This window comes from Pelobates fuscus, chromosome 6, assembly GCF_036172605.1.
Source record: "Pelobates fuscus isolate aPelFus1 chromosome 6, aPelFus1.pri, whole genome shotgun sequence".
In the NCBI taxonomy this organism is placed as follows: Eukaryota; Metazoa; Chordata; class Amphibia; order Anura; family Pelobatidae; genus Pelobates; species Pelobates fuscus.
The window spans coordinates 25,546,277-25,565,954 of NC_086322.1; the positions used below are offsets into that span (position 1 = coordinate 25,546,277).

General features: G+C 43.5%; 1 protein-coding gene across 1 annotated transcript in view; it reads left to right on the top strand.

The window, feature by feature from the left end:
• Positions 1 to 7,613, top strand: part of LOC134566017 (vomeronasal type-2 receptor 26-like) — a 44,697-nt gene extending 37,084 nt beyond the window's left edge. The window contains exon 6 of the mRNA XM_063425732.1: positions 6,706 to 7,613. Within this exon, the coding sequence (XP_063281802.1) occupies positions 6,706 to 7,613 (908 nt within the window). The remainder of the gene's footprint in view (positions 1 to 6,705) is intronic.
• Positions 7,614 to 19,678: the final 12,065 nt, after the last annotated feature.

Below are 19,678 nucleotides of genomic sequence, written 5' to 3' on the forward strand. Positions count from 1 at the left end.
TTAAGTTCCAGTACCGCGGTGCGCGCTGTGAAGCCGGCCCACACTTCAAGACAGGTAAGTAAATGTGGGATATCGGCGTATAACACGCACCCATGATTTTCTCCCTATTTTCAGGGAGAAAAAGTGCGTGTTATACGCCGATAAATACGGTAATTACGTTACATCATTAGCACTCCAGCCCCTAGCTGTCGCTTCTCACCCTGGAACAGGGTCCTGGATCCAGCTTCTAGTGATGAAAGCTCTCTTGCAAAGAGTACAGCTGTTTAGCTGGTACACCCAAACACTAGTGAAATATGAAAAGAAACTGGTCTATTATGGCCAAGTTGCCTGCTTTTATACATAGTTCCCAGCATTGGGTCTCCATTTAATGCAAGACAAGCCCATAAGTCTCTGTGCCTGGGAGTTGATTGCGTTAAAGGCCGGTAAGCTAATTATCTCCAGGAACAGAGAGGCAAACATAAAAATATAAAACATAAAAATACCCCAACATATCATAAAAATATAAAATAACCCCACAAATAATACATCCCCAAATAGCCCTGATCTGAGCACCCAAGTTCTCCAAATAGCGCTCAGATCCATGCAGTGTTGAGGAAACGCCACCGTATTAAAGTTCTGGCAGGATGCACACGTAATCCCATGCCTACAACGGTTCCAGGGCATTTGGTGCTTTGGCCTGTCAACTTTCAGGAGCTCCTGCGTCCAAAATCTAGAGTGATCCGGCTGGCTCTTAGGTAGCATTTGTACCTTCCCTCCAAAAAGTTCTCTCCTGTCGGGTTGCAAAGTCATTCAAAATCTGTTTAAAATCAGTCCCCTTATATAAACCCTAACCTACCAAGCATGTTTTTTGTCTCCACTTCAGAAAGCCATCATAGGTTAAACGCGTTGTGGATATTTTAATATTTTATTCTGTATTCCAAATAAAGATATTTTGGCTACTTTTAAATCACTCTGATTGTGCCATTTTACTCTTTTATTTATTATTTTTACTTTTGCTCGGTATCCTGATCTTATTTTTCCTGCTGAGTATTACACTAAAGACATCCGAGGTGGGGATTATACCACTCACGCCTGAGTCATTGAGCTCAATCGTATGTGAGTACACATTTTACTATTTATACTCCTTATATATAATTTTATACAGTGAGCACTATTAGTTGTCTCTCTTCTCCCTTATTATCTACATATCGGTAAAAGACTTAACCCTCTACACGTATCCTAGAAGCGGGGATTATACCGATGTACGCTATTCACACTAGAGCTGGCTTAAGCTCTACTAAACGTGAGTAGTACTGTATTAGACTCTGTTGTTATACATACCATCTTTACCAGACATACTGCCCTATCATCTGTCTTTTTCTTCCACATACGGAGTAAAGGACCAATATTTCTCTACGTATCCTATAAGCGTGGATTGTACCGCTGTATGCCATCCACACTAGAGCTAGTTCAGCTCTACTATACGTGAGTAGGATTACCATAGATCTCTTCTTCCTGCACCCTCTTATCAGACGTATTTGCACTATTATTTGTTTCTTTCTTTACATACGGATCCTGGAAAGCCATCTTCACGTGACCCTTACAGAGCATACTCATCCACATCAGGCCCAACTAAAGATTTTGTTTTGGCACCACTTACACTTTGGACTTTGTTCATTTTTAGCTGCACTTTAGTCAGCTATGGCGCAGCATTCTTCTGTCTTGTCTTGTATAAGACAATCCTAGACTTAAGATAAAGCCAGGGACTAATGAAAGTATTTGGAAAATTAGGCAGACTAGATGGGCCAGACGGTTTTTATCAGCCATCACATTCGGTTTTATGTTTCTATGTTTGTTTTCGCCAAACATGGTGCTGTGCATTATAACATCTCCACTTTGGTCTTGTCTATCCAAAAGGACATTGTTCCAGAAGTCTTGTGGTGTGTTCAGATGCAACTTTGCCAGTCTAAGCCATGCTGCCATGTTCTTTTTTGAGAGAAAAGGCTTTCTCCTGGCCGCCCTTCCAAACAAACAATACTTGTTCAGTCTTTTTCTAATTGCACTGTCCTGAACTTTAACATTTAATATGCTAACTGAGGCCTAGAGAGTCTGAAATGTAGAGTTTTTTTGCAATTTCTCTGAGCATTGCATGGTCTGACCATTGGGTTCACTGGGCAGATTGGCAACTGTCTTGAATGTCTACTACTTTTGTATAAGCTGTCTCGCTGTAGACTGATGGACTTTAAATTGTTTGGAAATTGTCTGATAACCCTTCAGTTTGATGGGCAGCAAAAATTGCTTCTGTAAGATTTAGCATTTTGTTAAAACACACCTGAATGCTCCAGACAAGCAAACTGCTATAACTTCGACTTTTACAGAGGTGGTGACACTTGCTGATGATCAGTTAATCAATGGCATTTGATTAGCAGCACCTGTCTGCTACTTAGCCTCTTAATTCCTATGGAAGCAGTAAATGTGTACTTATTTTTCCACACCTGGCTTCCCACATTTTGGCTTGATTTTTGTTAAATACTTCATGACATGATGTAATATGTCACATGTTGTTCAGCTCAAGTTGTAAATTTACCTAATTTTAAGACCTGCTAAGGAACATGTGACGAGAGCAATCTCGCCACATTGCATTGGTGAAGCCTGGTTGCCCGCCTGCTGCCTTTGGACTATGGACCGGCAGTTAAACGGTTCATTTTACTGTGCAGAAAGGTTTATTCATGCCTTTCTGTACAGCCGTTCGGTAGATTCTGTCTACCGCACAAACCGCCTTCTATTAGACTCCCCAGAGCCGTGGGGAGCCGGCAGGCGCTGTTAATTGGCCACCCAGAAGCTAGCATGTGCCTTCAATCTACATCCCTAAAGCCGCGGTTAACCACGGCTTAACGAGCGTGTGCAGTCAATTGACCACCCAGTAGCTGCGGTTAACCGTAGCTTAATTGACTGTTACTGGGTGGCCGCGAATACACTTAGCGGCCGCTAGGTGGCGGTGTTATGGAGCTCCCCGGACGGCCAGCGGGGCTCAGCCCGGAATCAGTGCACTAAAAGCGGACACTTTTACGTGCAGGCACCACTGAGCCTCCAGCCCCCTGGTTCCTATTCGTGCGATTTAGCCAAACGCCGGTTAATTCGGTAGTTTGTATATGTGAATGTGTTACCCAGATAGCTATGCCATGGACCCAATTCGTGTAATTAAAGACTCTGGCTCCATGGCAATTGAACTGTGTGACATGTCTGTGTTTTATGTATAAAATGTAATATTATATGTTTTAATGTATTTTACTGTATTTGGGTCCCCACGTGTATAATGGAGTTTGCCTCTGCCCTGGGAGATAATTAAATTACTTCTCAATTATCTCCAGGATAGAGGGAGGGAAATTAGGATGCATTGTGGGGATGTTGTACTTCTGTGTGTCTGAAATGTGATACATGTCTGTCTGTGTTACAGTCTTCTATCTGGTCCCCTAGGGAAGTGTCCACCAGGTGGGAGACCTGCATAAATACTGGGCGGGTAGCCCATAATAAACCAGACCACTGCTTGAGCCTCAACACGGAGCCTTGTCTCGTTCTTGGGGGGATTCACTGTATGCTGATAGAGACTGATTGCCAGGAGTGTAAGCCGCTTGGGAGCTTTTCCTGTTCGTCTGCTAGCAGCTATTCATGAGGTTTCGGTTCTGGAGTTTGGAGTGCTCCCTTATTCCCTTGTATGCAGTTCGGGAGTTTGGTGCATTCACGTGTATTCAATTCGGGAGTTTGGTGTTCTACAGTAGCTACCTTTATATCTGAAAGGGGAATATCGCCTAAACAGATTTTAACCCCTTGTGTGCAGAAACGGTCCGTTACAGAACAGATCATTGTTATTATATTCTTTATATACTTTCTTCCTCCCATGACCGTACAATTTATAAATATTTTTTAAAATAGCTACATCAAACTAAAAATAAGAAAATTCTCTATATAAGTCACATTAGTCTTCATTCATTGAGTCTTTAGTTGATTTTATATGATCGTGCTCAAGTTCAGAATCAAAATGAAACATAATTAATGTGAGTATGTTAGTTTAGCTGTATTTAAGTGTGTCAGTTGCTGTTTAAACACTTGCAAGGTCATTCACTAAAGTCCAAATAGTCCTGAATGGGATGGGGCAAAACCAAGTGGCTGCACATGGGGCCATTTGGCCTGCAAAACCAGAACATAGTTGATGGAATTCATCAATGTTCGGCTTTTGTTAGCAGCCCGGGTTTGGTCTGGATTTTAGCTGAACCGAATTAATTAAAATTCCTTTGTCTGAGTGACTGCAACTAGAGGTGTTACTAGGCAGCATTAAAAATGCTGCCTTTTCTCTGAAAGGTGAATGTTTACATGGTAAAGCCTGCAGGGCCAAACTCTAAACACCAAAATTATTACATTAAACTATAGTGTACCTTTGAATATTAAGGGCTGGTGGACCTATTGTCCCCTCCCCCAAGCCCCATCCATGGGCAGAAAGCAGGGGCCTAGTATTATTAAAACAGGGGGAGAGGCAAGGGGTTTGGGAATCCTGTGGGAATCCCGTGGTCATAGCTATGTCCCATCCCCGTTATATCTCAGACCCCATCTTCATGGCTGTGGCCTTTTCAAATGACTAGGCAGCAATGACTATCCAATAGCAAGTTTGAAATACCTAGTAGATATACCCACACAAGATAAAACTAATGAAGGTAATATACCATCATTATACTAATATGGGGGTCTTCTTGACCCCATAGAAATGTATTAATTTTTTCTCAGAGCCACATTATTTACCTTCGCACTACGATTTTAACTGTTTGCTTGCTGACTGCTAGCTCTGCCGGGGGGGAAACAGTACTTTAAATTAGTATTCACCTGCAGAAAGCAAATAAATGATTGTGGCGGACCTGGTAACAGTCCTATACGTTGTCTGAACCCATCTTTAATTTCCCCATTCACTAGCGTATCCTCCTGTTCAGGAACTGAACAGAACTTGTGTGGTCCCCCTCATTATTGACTTAGACCACCGACCACCCCTGGCTGTTAAACGCATTAAAGGATTAACTTGACTGCTTTCCCTGGGTGGCCGCTGTTCGTATAACCGAATGCACATGGTCCAGTGCATGGCGGCCATTTTATCTCCTGAATAGAGGAAGCAGTACTTGGTCGTTGAGTGCGTAGAACTAATTTTGGCTACACGTTCTCGCAAACCTTGGTCAAGATGTGTCACAAACAACCTGCTCTGCTCGGCTTCTGGTATCCAGTACTCTTTTTACAATTCTTGTTTAGTTTTTCTTGGTTGTTCTGGTTTTCTATTCCATGTCTGGTTTTCATAATGCTGGGTTTCTGGGTTCATTCCTTCATTCCGTTCCTGGAATTCCCAGTCTCCTGGATTCCTTTTTAATGTTTGTTTTATGTTGCCACACCCTTTCCTTTTCCTTTAATCACTTTTGTTTCAGTTGGTTCCTGCAGGCAGTTGCTCCAAGTCCTCTGCCCCTTTCTTGCAGATAAGTGCTGTGTGTGTTTTATTATTGTTTATTCATTCATATCTAGGCAGTCTAGGACCCATCTTAATTTGAGTACTTTGGCGCGGTAGTGGGCTGCATACATCTTGGCCATTTATGTATGTCTAAATCTCCAATGTTTTACATATATAGTACTTAGTTATGTCTCCTCTTGTTTTGCCTTGTATCTCTTGTCTTGTTTAATTTTGTCTTGTATTCCCAGTTCATGTACAGTCATGTCCTGCCCTGTTCTTGTTTTCCTCATGTCTTGTGTACATGTTCTGGGTTCTGCTTTCTGTCCTGTTTCGGTTCTGGGTTCTCCTAGTTTTGTCTTGTTTTCTTGTGTGGTGTCTATTCTAGTCTTACCTTGTTTCTGTACTGGATACATGTCTGCTGCAGAGCCTCCTGACCCTGTTCCTGGGAGGTCTGCATATTGTCATCTGGCACCTGGGATCCACAGAAGCTGCATCAGGGCCCTGATATGTGGGTGCACAAACGCTGGTGCTCAACAGCAGGGGGCGTGCGGTTACCCTGCACCAGGCCCTGATAATCCATTTCCACACAGTGACTCCTACTATCAAGATCAGGCATACAGGGTCCCGGTAACTGGACCGCCACCCCTGACAAGATGGTACTGCTGCCTGTATACTTTCCCGACCAACTAGACAAACCACGTTCAGGACATATGATCTGCCGACTGGGGGGAGCATTCACTACCTAAGAGCCGGGGGGAGCATTCGTCGGTGTTTGTGCAGGAACTGCCCTGGATTCTCTGGAACTCTTGGGGCATCACCTCATGGTCGGCCGGTCAAAACTTCTCCCGAATAGAGATCCCGTACCACCAAACCAATCTGAACACTTTTTGTATATGTTTTGCTCACAGATACAGGCTATTCAGGTGTGTAATAATTATGGGGTTCCTGTAATGTTTTATGTTTTGGGGATGTTTTATAATATTTATGTATTTCCTGTAACTGAGAGATAATTGAGTTATCTAAATTCCCAGCTCAATTATCTCTCAGACCTAGAGACTCTTGGGAAAAAACCCTGTAAACTTGCTTAAGAGACCCCATACTAGGGGGCTGTGCATGCAAAGCTGTGTGTGGGATAATAAAAATAAGTTGACTTCCAGAACTGTATGTCCTCCAGTTACTGGGGGAATGTTTAAATATGTCTGTACTTAACACTATTTTTAATTGTTTATTATTTATTTTCTTTGCAGATGTTGATATATGTCAGAGGTGTCCAGAAACCCAGTGGCCTAATGAAAGAGGTGACAAGTGTCAACCAAAAACATTTGAATTTCTGTCTTATGAAACGGATCTTATTGCTTCAATATTCTCTTTTTTCGCCATATTATTTTCGGTTTTAACCGCCGTAGTGTTGGTGATATTTATTGTGTTCAGGGACACTCCTATTGTCAGGGCAAATAATCGTAACTTGAGCTTTGTTCTTCTGATCTCTCTGTGCCTGAGCTTCCTCTGTGTTTTCTTTTTCATTGGTCGCCCCGTGGACGCAACCTGCATGCTGCGCCATGCGTCTTTTGGAATCATCTTCACCGTGGCTGTATCTTCAGTATTGGCCAAAACAATCATTGTCGGCATTGCCTTTAAAGCTACCAAGCCAGGAAACAAGTGGAATAAATTAACTGGGCTAAAAATAGCAAACAACATTTTTATTTCCTGTTTTTTAATTCAAGTTTTAATTTGTGTCAGTTGGCTGGTTATTTCTCCTCCATTCCAAGATTTAAACATGAATTCACTACCTGGAAAGATCATCGTAAAATGCAACGAGGGCTCTTCACTTGCTTTTTATTGTGTCATTGGATATATAGGGCTTTTGGCAGCAATGAGTTTTATTGTTGCTTATCTGGTAAGGACTTTGCCCAATAGCTTCAATGAAGGAAAACACATTACTTTTAGCATGCTGGTGTTCTGCTGTGTCTGGGCCTGTGTTATTCCAGCCTATCTAAGCACTCAAGGAAAGGACATGGTATCAACGGAAATATTTGCCATTCTTGCTTCATCTGCTGGACTTCTGATGTGTATATTTTTTCCAAAATGTTACATTATTTTGCTAAAACCTCATAGGAACACAAAAAGACACTTGCTTGGAAATTTTAGGAGATAACGACTCTGCAACAATAAACAATAATAAAAAAAGATTACATTATAAACCTTTATTTCTTATTCTTATTTAACATGGTTGCTTAGTTACTCCAATTATACATTAACTGGGTTAACCCCTTAAGGACACATGACATGTGTGACATGTCATGATTCCCTTTTATTCCAGACGTTTGGTCCTTAAGGGATTAATGGCCCTGTGCAGAAACCATTCTCAGCTACACAGGGCCATTCAGCCTGCAAAATCCATACATTGTACACGGTATGTATCAACGCACTGATTCCGAGGAGCCGGCTCCAAATGAGCCTATATTTGGTAACTATATGCCTAATGGCCGCCAATAGGGAAATAGTTAAAAAAACAAAAAACCTTTGGCGTACTTATGAGATGGTTCTACAGTGCAAGCCAGCTGCCACATTAAATAGTAAAAAATATATACAGGAGAAAGCATAGATGGGGTCAACTAGCAACCATTGCTGCTCAGCCACTAGAAGGACTCCATCCAATAGGTTGCGGGTGGGGCTACCGTTTCCCCCAGTCACTATCCACAGAGGATAAGAGGGGGGACAGCCCCCTCTGGACCTGATGGGATACAGGGACAATACAAACAGTTGACCAATGACAGTACACTGCATCGTTTGAAATAGTCCCCGCCCAGCTTGGAGATAATGATTCCAACGGTTATGGCAATGCAATTATCTCCAAGTGCCCAGAATCTCACGTGTTATTTGAACATGTAAAAACAGCATAAAATACATATTTTTAACATTTTAGTAGGCACCCCTTACATTCTACCATTCATTAGATAGCTCAGGTCTAACCACATGTTTTCTATCAGTGAATAGGCGAGTGGGACCTGGCTCCAAAACCCCTGGAGCGAGAGACGGGTAGCCTGCTGTACGAATACCGCTCAGTGGATGGTTGTCCCAGCTCTTCGTGGACCGAACGTAGACCGCCCTGAAGGGGGCAATTAGCCTGTGGTTAACCACAGCCTCAACGTTCTGATTGAGGACACACGCCGGAGTGTAGGTTGTCCTCGTTTGGGAGTATGAGTACGGTGAAATATTATACGAACGAGGCCACCCTGAGGCAATCAATTAACCGCAAACCGCAGCTTCCCGGTGGTTGTCCGTTCGGTTGTTTCAAAGGTGAAAAAGGTTAAGTGGCGCAACACGCCAAGGGCCGGGTGGTCTTAGTTCGTATGCACGAATATATGATCCTGGTTGTTCGTGTAATTGGGTGTATACAACAATAATACCGAAGAGAACGGCATACGGTAACTTGAAATAAAGTAATCCATTACTGGTCTGTAGAGCGTCCGTAACAGTGCCCCCTCCTAGTGGAACACTCTGGCAGACACTGTCTGACCCCTCGTCGGAGCTGACTAAGGCTGTCCAGACTGGTGGGTTATGCTGGACTGAGGTCGGTTTGTCGAGATAACCCGTCTGCATTGCCGTTCTGTTTTCCGGGTCTGTAGGTGATGGTAAAATTAAAGGGCAGTAATGATAAGCTCCAACGTAAGTGCCTGCCGTTATCCCCAGAAACCCAATTTAACCACACCAGTGGGTTATGGTCGGTCACCAATGTGAATTCTTGTCCATATAAGTAGGGAGTCAGTTTCTTTAGTGCCCACACCAGGGCCAAACACTCCTTTTCCACTGCGGCATAACTGACCTCGCGTAGCAGGAGCTTTCGGCTGATGTAGGCAATCGGGTGCTCCCCTCCATCTTCTCCTACTTGGCTGAGGACTGCCCCCAGCCTGAACATGGAAGCGTCTGTATGAACAATGAAACGTTTGTTAGGGGCTGGGGCAGCCAAAACGGGAGCATTAACAAGAGTGGTTTTGAGGGCTTGAAACGCTGTTTCACAGTGGGGAGACCACAGGACCTGTCGGGGTAGGCTTTTCTTGGTCAGGTCTGTCAGGGGCTTAGCTATGGTACTGTAGTCTGGCATGAAACGTCTGTAGTATCCTGCAGTGCCCAGAAAGGCTAGGACCTGGGTCTTGGTGGTGGGGGTTGGCCAGTTGGCGACAGCTTCTATTTTAGCTGGCTCTGGCCGCTGTTTCCCACACCATACTCGGTGACCCAAGTACTGCACCTAGGCCATTCCAAAATGGCATTTCTCTGGCTTTAGAGTCAGGCCAGTGGCCCAAATCTGATCCAGAACCATTCTTACATGAGCCAAGTGTTCCTCCCAGGATTCACTGTGGATCGCTATGTCGTCCAAGTATGGGCAGGCAAAATCCTGGAAGCCATCCAGGAGTCTATCCACCAAGCGCTGGAATGTAGCGGGGGCATTCTTCATCCCGAATGGCATTACCTTAAAGTGGTATAAACCGAACGGGGTGACGAATGCCGACTTAGGGATAGCTTCCTGGGCCAGGGGAATTTGCCAATAACCTTTACAGAGGTCAATGGTCGTTAGATACTTTCCCCTGGCTATACGATCAAGTAGCTCGTCGACTTTGGGTATCGGATAGACGTCCTTTACCGTTTTATCGTTGAGCCTCCGATAAGCCACTCAAAACAGGGTGGTTCCGTCTTTCTTGGGGACTAGAACCACCGGGGATGCCCAGGGACTGTCGGAAGGCTCAATCACCCCTAGTCTAAGCATCTCCTCGATCTCGGTTTTCATTCCAGCCCGGTTTTCATTCCAGGAATTCGGTAGGGGGTCTGTCAGAGGGGTTGCTGCCCTGGGGTGTCTACCTGATGGGTGGTTAGGTGAGTGCACCCGGGTTCTTGGGAGAATGTAGTTTGTTTAACGTGGCTTAGTTGTTCCCTCTCCTCATCATTAAGTCGGTCCCCGATCTGGACCTGGGCCACTAGGTTTAGGTGGGGATTCCTTTCCAGCAAGTCTGGAATAGGGAGGTTGTCTGGGTCCTCGTGAGGGGGAATGCAGATAGCTGTCACATTCTCGGGTTTCTCTAGATACTCCTTGAGCATATTTATGTGAAAGGTTTTCCTCAAATTTTCGTCATGGCAACTAGCTATGGTATAGGTAGTGTCCCCCTTCTTTTCTATAATCTGGTACGGACCTTGCCAGGCGGCTTGTAATTTGTCTGCCTTAACTGGCTTAAGTACAAGCACCTTCTGTCCTATAGTAAAGCTCCTTGCCCGGGTGCCTCGGTCATACCATACTTTCTGTCTCCTCTGAGCCGACTGGAGATTAGCCTGGACCGACCTGGCTAATTGCTCCATTCGGTCTCTTAGCTCCAGCATGTATGGCACGATGGGGACCCCGGCATTCTCGATCTCCCCCTCCCAGTGCTCTCGGATCAGGTTTAGGGGTCCCCTTATCTGGCGTCCGTAGAGCAGCTCGAACGGAGAGAACCCTATCGTTTCCTGGGGCACCTCCCGGTATGCAAACAGGAGGTGCAGTAGGAAGCGTTCCCAATCCCTATATTTCTGTGTTGCTCCTCTCCTCTGCTCACACAGCCAGAGCGCTCCCTGTGGCCTGCAAACTGAGCTGGGTATACTTACCATTTGGCCAAGTGAACAGTTCCCTACGCCAAAATCATTTCAGCTGTATTCTTTCCTGCATTATATTAGATGCTGCCCGTTTAATTGGCGTGTCTTTTATAGTTGAAATACTGTGAAGTCATGCCCACTCTTAAAGTTACCACGTCATCCAGGCGAACCCATCATCAATTATTTTGGAGTCACAGAGATGACGTGAACTAATTAGAATTATTGTTAGCCTATATAAAGCTAAGTTGTTCCCTTGGTTTCTGCCCTGGTACACATTAGTGCTCATAGTAAGTCTCTCTTGTGATATCTTGATATTGACCTCGGTTTGTTTCTGACTTCGTTTATTTGTGGTATCCTGACCCGGCTTGTTATTCAGTTTATCCTTACTATATGCCTGACTTTGGCTTTTTTTGACTCTGTCTTTATCTGTATTAATGTTAAGTCTAGCCTCTCTAGGGCCCGGTTATTTGTCTACATAGTACCTCTGTTTGTGGTGTTCGACATTCCTTTATGTTGAGGTAATACCTCCTCGACAGATGTAACTTGAATGTAACAAAGTTTTGAGGGAAAGGCAGGGTGGTTATACAAAACCTAGCAATGAACCACATGACTTGAAAACCTTAACCCCTTAAGGACACATGACATGTGTGACATGTCATGATTCCCTTTTATTCCAAAAGTTTGGTCCTTAAGGGGTTAAAGGAGCACTGTAGTCAAAATATACTCTCTACTCTCTCAATCACTCTTTCACCCACACTTACTCTCTCTCAATCACACTCACTCTCTCTCAATCTCACACACTCACTCTCTCACACTCACTCTCTCTCATTCATTCATTTTTAAAATAAGTTTACTTACAGTTTGAAGTCAGTAGATCCTCCTGCTTGGTTTCCTGCCTTCAGCCTGTCAGCCAGAGCCCACGCTGCGTGCAGGAGATGGTTATCACCCACACGGTTGGCTTTGCTTGCTGACAGGCTCCGGGTTACTACAGGACACAGGATGTGCGTTCACAGTGCCTCCTGTCTCCTGATATCAGGTTTGATGTATTCACCCAAGCGTGAAGACGTCAAATGTGATAAATGCGAATTAGGCAGCCCTTAACCCGGAAGTCCCTTTGGTGGCTGTCTGAGTGACTGCCACTGGAGGTGTTCCTCGCTTCCAAGGTAAACACTGTATTTTCTCAGAAAATGCAGTGTTTACATGAAAAAGGTTGCAGGGAGCTATAGTTCCCACCTGAACAACCTCATTAAGCTGAAGTTGTTCAGGTGACGATAGTGTCCCTTTAACATCATTATGTGTCTTAGCGGTTTTGTAAAAGTATCTGTTGTTTAATAAATAAAAAAAATGATTTATCTCAGCAACAAAAGTCTTCATATGAATACACAAGTCAAAAGCCTAATCTTTAGCATGTTTGGGAAGATAACTACCGGTAGGACTTGTATCTGTTTAAATAGCAGGAAGACCAAGGTCAGAAATCCCCTGCTTCAGACAAATAAATTATATAAAATTATATAGAATAGAGTTTTCTTTAAACTCTGAAAAATAATATGAGACACCTTTGTATTATAGAGTTTAACAAAAATAATTATAAAAATAAAATAAACCTAATAAAATGTATTCCTTAAAACCAAAACATAATACATAGAACGTGCAATATTCGAATAAACATTTTCATGGAGTGATAAACCTAAAAGCCTGAGTAAATCAGAACAAAAATATAAGTAAAAACATTATTCGAAAACAAATGCATGGATGTAATATATGTGTTAAAAAAAGCTCACTATCACCCAGTAATAGTTTACTGCACACAATACCTGCTCTAAACCTCCCAGTAAGGTCATATTTGAGTATCCAGTAATACTTAGCATTTTACCATCCCAATAGTATCATTCAGAATTATTCATTTTCTGTCATGATTTGTCTCAAAATCTAATTTTTATGACATGTTTTACATGTTAATACTGGCAATTGATTATTTTTTCTAAACTTTAGCTCTATTTTCCTATGGCAGGCAGATACATTTTCCCCACAAACAGCTTTTTAACTAGAAGCAAATTCTACCCGGGTGTAAAATACCGATTTCATCAGCTCTGTTATTAAGATTAGTTTCACAGTGTCTCGAATTACACACGGCTCCAGAAATTACTTTTTGAATGGTTTTCCATGCAATGGGAGTAATGTTGTTAATTTCCTGATCATTTTGGACAACAAACGAAGACATTGTGAACACAAACAAGCGTACAGTATAAATGACACACCAGAGAATATTCATTTTAGAGAAAAGTCATATCAGATTACATCTTCTGACTGCTAAATTAGTGTTAAGGCATATGGTTGTAATCCGCAAATAATTCTCTGGCAAAGAAAATGTGAAGGTTTGCAAACTGCCACGAAAAAGTTAAATTATGTGCGCTGCTGTAATTCATTTTATTAATTTATTAAACCTTCCATTACAGAAATATTGGACAATAACTGTTTTATCATTTTTAGACGGGATCTTAAATATTGCTATTAGTGTATAAATACTATTTTTGACACATACAGCTGAACAATAAACAAATTAAATAATGAATGATCCTGCTTATGATCTTTATAAAGAACATGATACAGTTTTGAAAATTCAAGCTTCCGAACAAATGAAATCAAAATAGGAATATGGCTTGGCTGCCAATAGGCATGGACACATAGTATCTGAACTCGGAGCAATCAACGCCTACAAAGCCCAAGAAAAGGCATTCCACCTCTCAATATAGTAGAGTCTATATATGGTCTCTGCCATATGAACAAATCATTCACCACACTTACTGTTATAAATTTGGTTTTCTAAAAATTTGGATTTGCATCACATAGGCAGAGAATGAATTTGAAATGAAACCATACTTTAATGACAATTGACTGCTCAAATATTTTCTTTTGATTTTAGCAAAATGTTTCTAGGGAATACAATTGTTTGGAGTCTCTTACCAACTCCTAATGGCCAGGCAACTTTGAGCATTTTTGCAATGCCAATTCTGAGTTGTCAAAATTATATCTGTATTAAAAAAAAATGAAAGTGAGCAAACAATACTATAATGATTGATTGATTCTCCTTTTGCAATCTTGGATTAATGAAAACTAAGAGCAGGAGTCATTTTAAATAGAAAAAAGGAAGAATAGGATTTTAAAAAAGTGGGAAATTGAGAACCTGGAACAAAGCCCTGCTAAACATCCAGTCTTCGGTATCATTGGCACAGTGTGGAAAAAAACAGTGCCCTATCTGTGGAGGTAGCGTGTTGTCACACTGTGAGAGAGTCTTGCACCTTATTTTTTGCTTTCCCTAAATTAAAAGGGTAAACCAGATGTGGACCTTTTGCTCATGGTGGCTAGAGGGATATCAGCTGTACCTCACTAACAAGGCCTAACAAGGCTGAAACAATCATCTGGGGTTGCTGTATCTCTCATGCAGAAAGAGTCAGTCTGCATTTCAGATCTGGACTGTCCTTTTGGATGGGATCAGTTGGTTCTTTTTGTAATGGCACAAGATGAGTAGTGTTGTCGCGAACCCGAAATTTTCGGTTCGCGAACGGCGAACGCGAACTTCCGCAAATGTTCGCGAACCGGCGAACCGCGCGAACCGCCATTGACTTCAATGGGCAGGCGAATTTTAAAACCAACAGGGACTCTTTCTGGCAACAAAAGTGATGTAAAAGTTGTTTCAAGGGGACTAACAGCTGGACTGTGGCATGCCGGAGGGGGATCCATGGCAAAACTCCCATGGAAAATTACACAGTTGATGCAGAGTCTGCTTTTAATCCATAAAGGGCAGAAATCACATAACATTGACACCTGTCCTCAAAGCCCCTGATACACACTGACACAGAGCAGAATAGAGACTGTTCCCCGTCCTCAGAGACCATGATACACACTGACACAGAGCAGAATAGGGACTGTTCACCCTACATAGGGTCACTTGGCAGATATGGCGGGGTCGTGGGAGGGGGAGGATGACTTTCACCTCTTCCCCTGTTAGATTCCCGTTGTGCTGTGACATAGAAACATAGAAACATAGAAACATAGAATGTGACGGCAGATAAGAACCATTCGGCCCATCTAGTCTGCCCAGTTTTCTAAATACTTTCATTAGTCCCTGGCCTTATCTTATAGTTAGGATAGCCTTATGCCTATCCCACGCATGCTTAAACTCCTTTACTGTGTTAACCTCTACCACTTCAGCTGGAAGGCTATTCCATGCATCCACTACCCTCTCAGTAAAGTAATACTTCCTGATATTATTTTTAAACCTTTGTCCCTCTAATTTAAGACTATGCCCTCTTGTTGTGGTAGTTTTTCTTCTTTTAAATATAGTCTCCTCCTTTACTGTGTTGATTCCCTTTATGTATTTGAATGTTTCTATCATATCCCCCCTGTCTCGTCTTTCCTCCATGCTATACATGTTAAGATCCTTTAACCTTTCCTGGTAAGTTTTATCCTGCAATCCATGAACCAGTTTAGTAGCCCTTCTTTGAACTCTCTCTAAGGTATCAATATCCTTCTGAAGATAGGGTCTCCAGTACTGTGTACAGTACTCCAAGTGAGGTCTCACCAGTGTTCTGTACAATGGCATGAGCACTTCCCTCTTTCTACTGCTAATACCTCTCCCTATACAACCAAGCATTCTGCTAGCATTTCCTGCTGCTCTATTACATTGTCTGCCTACCTTTAAGTCATCAGAAATAATCACCCCTAAATCCCTTTCCTCAGATGTTGAGGTTAGGACTCTATCAAATATTCTGTACTCTGCCCTTGGGTTTTTACGTCCAAGATGCATTATCTTGCACTTATCCACATTAAATGTCAGTTGCCACAACTCTGACCATTTTTCTAGTCTACCTAAATCATTTTCCATTTGGCTTATCCCTCCTGGAACATCAACCCTGTTACATATCTTAGTATCATCCGCAAAAAGACACACCTTACCATCAAGACCTTCTGCAATATCACTAATAAAAATATTAAAGAGAATGGGTCCAAGTACAGATCCCTGAGGTACCCCACTGGTGACAAGCCCAAGCTTCGAATATACTCCATTGACTACAACCCTCTGTTGCCTGTCACTCAGCCACTGCCTTACCCATTCAACAATTCAACAATACACCCTGTGTAAAGCATACTATTTAATTTGATCAGCATGGCCACTTGAGTTTTTATAGTTTTCACGCTGCTTGTAGTTTATATATGGTTCACAAAAATCAAACAAACGATAAAGTAAACATGTAAGGATTCAGAATATTCTTTCAAACCCTTACACATTGTGTGTACGTATTTTTTGTCTTAAGTTTGTGGCTTTAAAGAGGTTCACGTTGTTTCTATGATGTGCATAACATGTTCTTGTAAATGTTTGTTAAATTTTTCCTGGAATTGTAATTTTTCAATCTGAATAAAGATAGTCAAATCCCTGATACACACTGACACAGAGCAGAATAGGGACTGTTCCCCCTACATAGGGTCACTTGGCAGATATGGATTGACACCTGTCCTCAGAGACCATGATACACACTGACACAGAGAAGAATAGAGACTGTTCCCCCTACATAGGGTCACTTGGCAGATATGGATTGACACCTGTCCTCAGGGACCATGATACACACTGACACAGAGCAGAATAGGGACTGTTCCCCCTACATAGGGTCACTTGGCAGATATGGATTGACACCTGTCCTCAGAGATCATGATACACACTGACACAGAGCAGAATAGAGACTGTTCCCCCTACATAGGGTCACTTGGCAGGTATGGATTGACACCTATCCTAAGGATCCCTGATACACACTGACACAGAGCAGAATAGGGACTGTTCCCCCTACATAGGGTCACTTGGCAGATATGGATTGACACCTGTCCTCAAAATCCCTGATACACACTGACAGAGCAGAATAGGGACTGTTCCTCCTACATAGGGCACTTGGCAGATATGGATTGACATCTGTCCTCAAAACCCCTGATACACACTGACACAGAGCAGAATAGGGACTGTTCCCCCTACATAGGGTCACTTGGCAGATATGGATTGACACCTGTCCTCAAAACCCCTGATACACACTGACACAGAGCAGAATAGGGACTGTTCCTCCTACATAGGGTCACTTGGCAGATATGGATTGACACCTGTCCTCAAAACCCCTGATACACACTGACACAGAGCAGAATAGGGACTGTTCCCCCTACATAGGGTCACTTGGCAGATATGGATTGACACCTGTACTCAAAACCCCTGATACACACTGACACAGAGCAGAATAGAGACTGTTCCCTGTCCACAGAGACCATGATACACACTGACACAGAGCAGAATAGAGACGGTTCCCCCTACATAGGGTCACTTGGCAGGTATGGATTGACACCTGTCCTCAAAGCCCCTGATACACACTGACACAGAGCAGAATAGAGACTGTTACCTGTCCACAGAGACCATGATACACACTGACACAGAGCAGAATAGAGACTGTTCCCCGTCCACAGAGACCATGATACACACTGACACAGAGCAGAATAGAGACTATCCCCCCTACATAGGGTCACTTGGCAGGTATGGATTGACACCTGTCCTCAAAGCCCCTGATACACACTGACACAGAGCAGAATAGAGACTGTTCCCTGTCCACAGAGACCATGATACACACTGACACAGAGCAGAATAGAGACTGTTCACCGTCCACAGAGACCATGGTACACACTGACACAGAGCAGAATAGAGACTGTTCCCCGTCCACAGAGACCATGATACACACTGACACAGAGCAGAATAGGGACTGTTCCCCCTACAAAGGGTCACTTGGCAGGTATGGATTGACACCTGTCCTCAAAGCCCCTGATACACACTGACACAGAGCAGAATAGAGACTGTTCCCTGTCCACAGAGTCCATGATACACACTGACACAGAGCAGAATAGAGACTGTTCCCCGTCCACAGAGACCATGATACACACTGACACAGAGCAGAATAGAGACTGTTCCCCGTCCACAGAGACCATGATACACACTGACACAGAGCAGAATAGGGACTGTTACCCCTACATAGGGTCACTTGGCAGGTATGGATTGACACCTGTCCTCAAAGCCCCTGATACACACTGACACAGAGCAGAATAGAGACTGTTCCCTGTCCACAGAGACCATGATACACACTGACACAGAGCAGAATAGAGATTGTTCACCGTCCACAGAGACCATGATACACACTGACACAGAGCAGAATAGAGACTGTTCCCCGTCCACAGAGACCTTGATACACACTGACAAAAAGCAGAATAGAGACTGTTACCCCTAAATAGGGTCACTTGGCAGGTATGGATTGACAACTGTCCTCAAAGCCCCTGATACACACTGACACAGAGCAGAATAGAGACTGTTCCCTGTCCACAGAGACCATGATACACACTGACACAGAGCAGAATAGAGACTGTTCACCGTCCACAGAGACCATGATACACACTGACACAGAGCAGAATAGAGACTGTTCCCCGTCCACAGAGACCATGATACACACTGACACAGAGCAGAATAGGGACTGTTCCCCCTACATAGGGTCACTTGGCAGGTATGGATTGACACCTGTCCTCAAAGCCCATGATACACACTGGGGGGAGCTACTGTCCTCCCCAACCCCTGCGCGGTGGGTGGGGGCCATAAATCACAATGGGGGGACCTACTGTCCTCCCCCCCTCGGCCCCCACCCCTGCGCAGTGGGTGGGGGCCATAAATCACAATGGGGGGGCCTACTTTCCTCCCCCCAGCCCCCATCCCTGCGCGGTGGGTGGGGGGCATAAATCACAATGGGACGGACCTACTGATAGGAGTGGAGTATTGTTCATATCAGTTTAATACCTTCCGCGTCTCCTATCAGTGGACGTGTATATGGCAGCCATTTTAGGAACCGCACACCTGGGACCCGAGCAAGGTCACCTCATTCAAGCTGCTCTGGTTCCTTGATGAGCCAGCTGCCCGTGAGTTAACATGTCCCTTGGAGAAGCACTCTGTCCTGTAAAGCCTCACCACAAAAAAATTAAATAAATAACAGCACTCGGAGTGGTGAGTTTAGTAAATGTTCATATCAGTTTAATACCTTCCGCGTCTCCTATCAGTGGACATGTATATGGCAGCCATTTTAGGAACCGCACACCTGGGACCCGAGCAAGGTCACCTCTTTCAACAGGCGACATGATTTGGCCCTGTAAAACTATCCTGGATATTCTCTACAATTTCTATGGATATGGCATTGATTTATGTAACAGGGGGATGGAAGAAGATGCTTGGTCGGCCCTCTTACTTGAAATTTGGGGCACTGCGCGGGCAAGCTAATGTGCCACCAGATAGGAGTGGTGAGTTTAGTATTGTTTATATCAGTTTAATACCTTCCGCGTCTCCTATCAGTGGACGTGTAAATGGCAGAGATTTTTAATTGTTGAACCCTTTTTAGGCCAAGGTGGGAAGATGCTTAGACCACTGGTATATTGGTGCCATCTTGGAGGATTTTTTTTGGTTTGGTTTTTGAAGCCACAGTGCTGCACCAGTGGGCCTAAAAATTAGGCATGTACACATGCCTGAAAAATTTGGTATTGTTG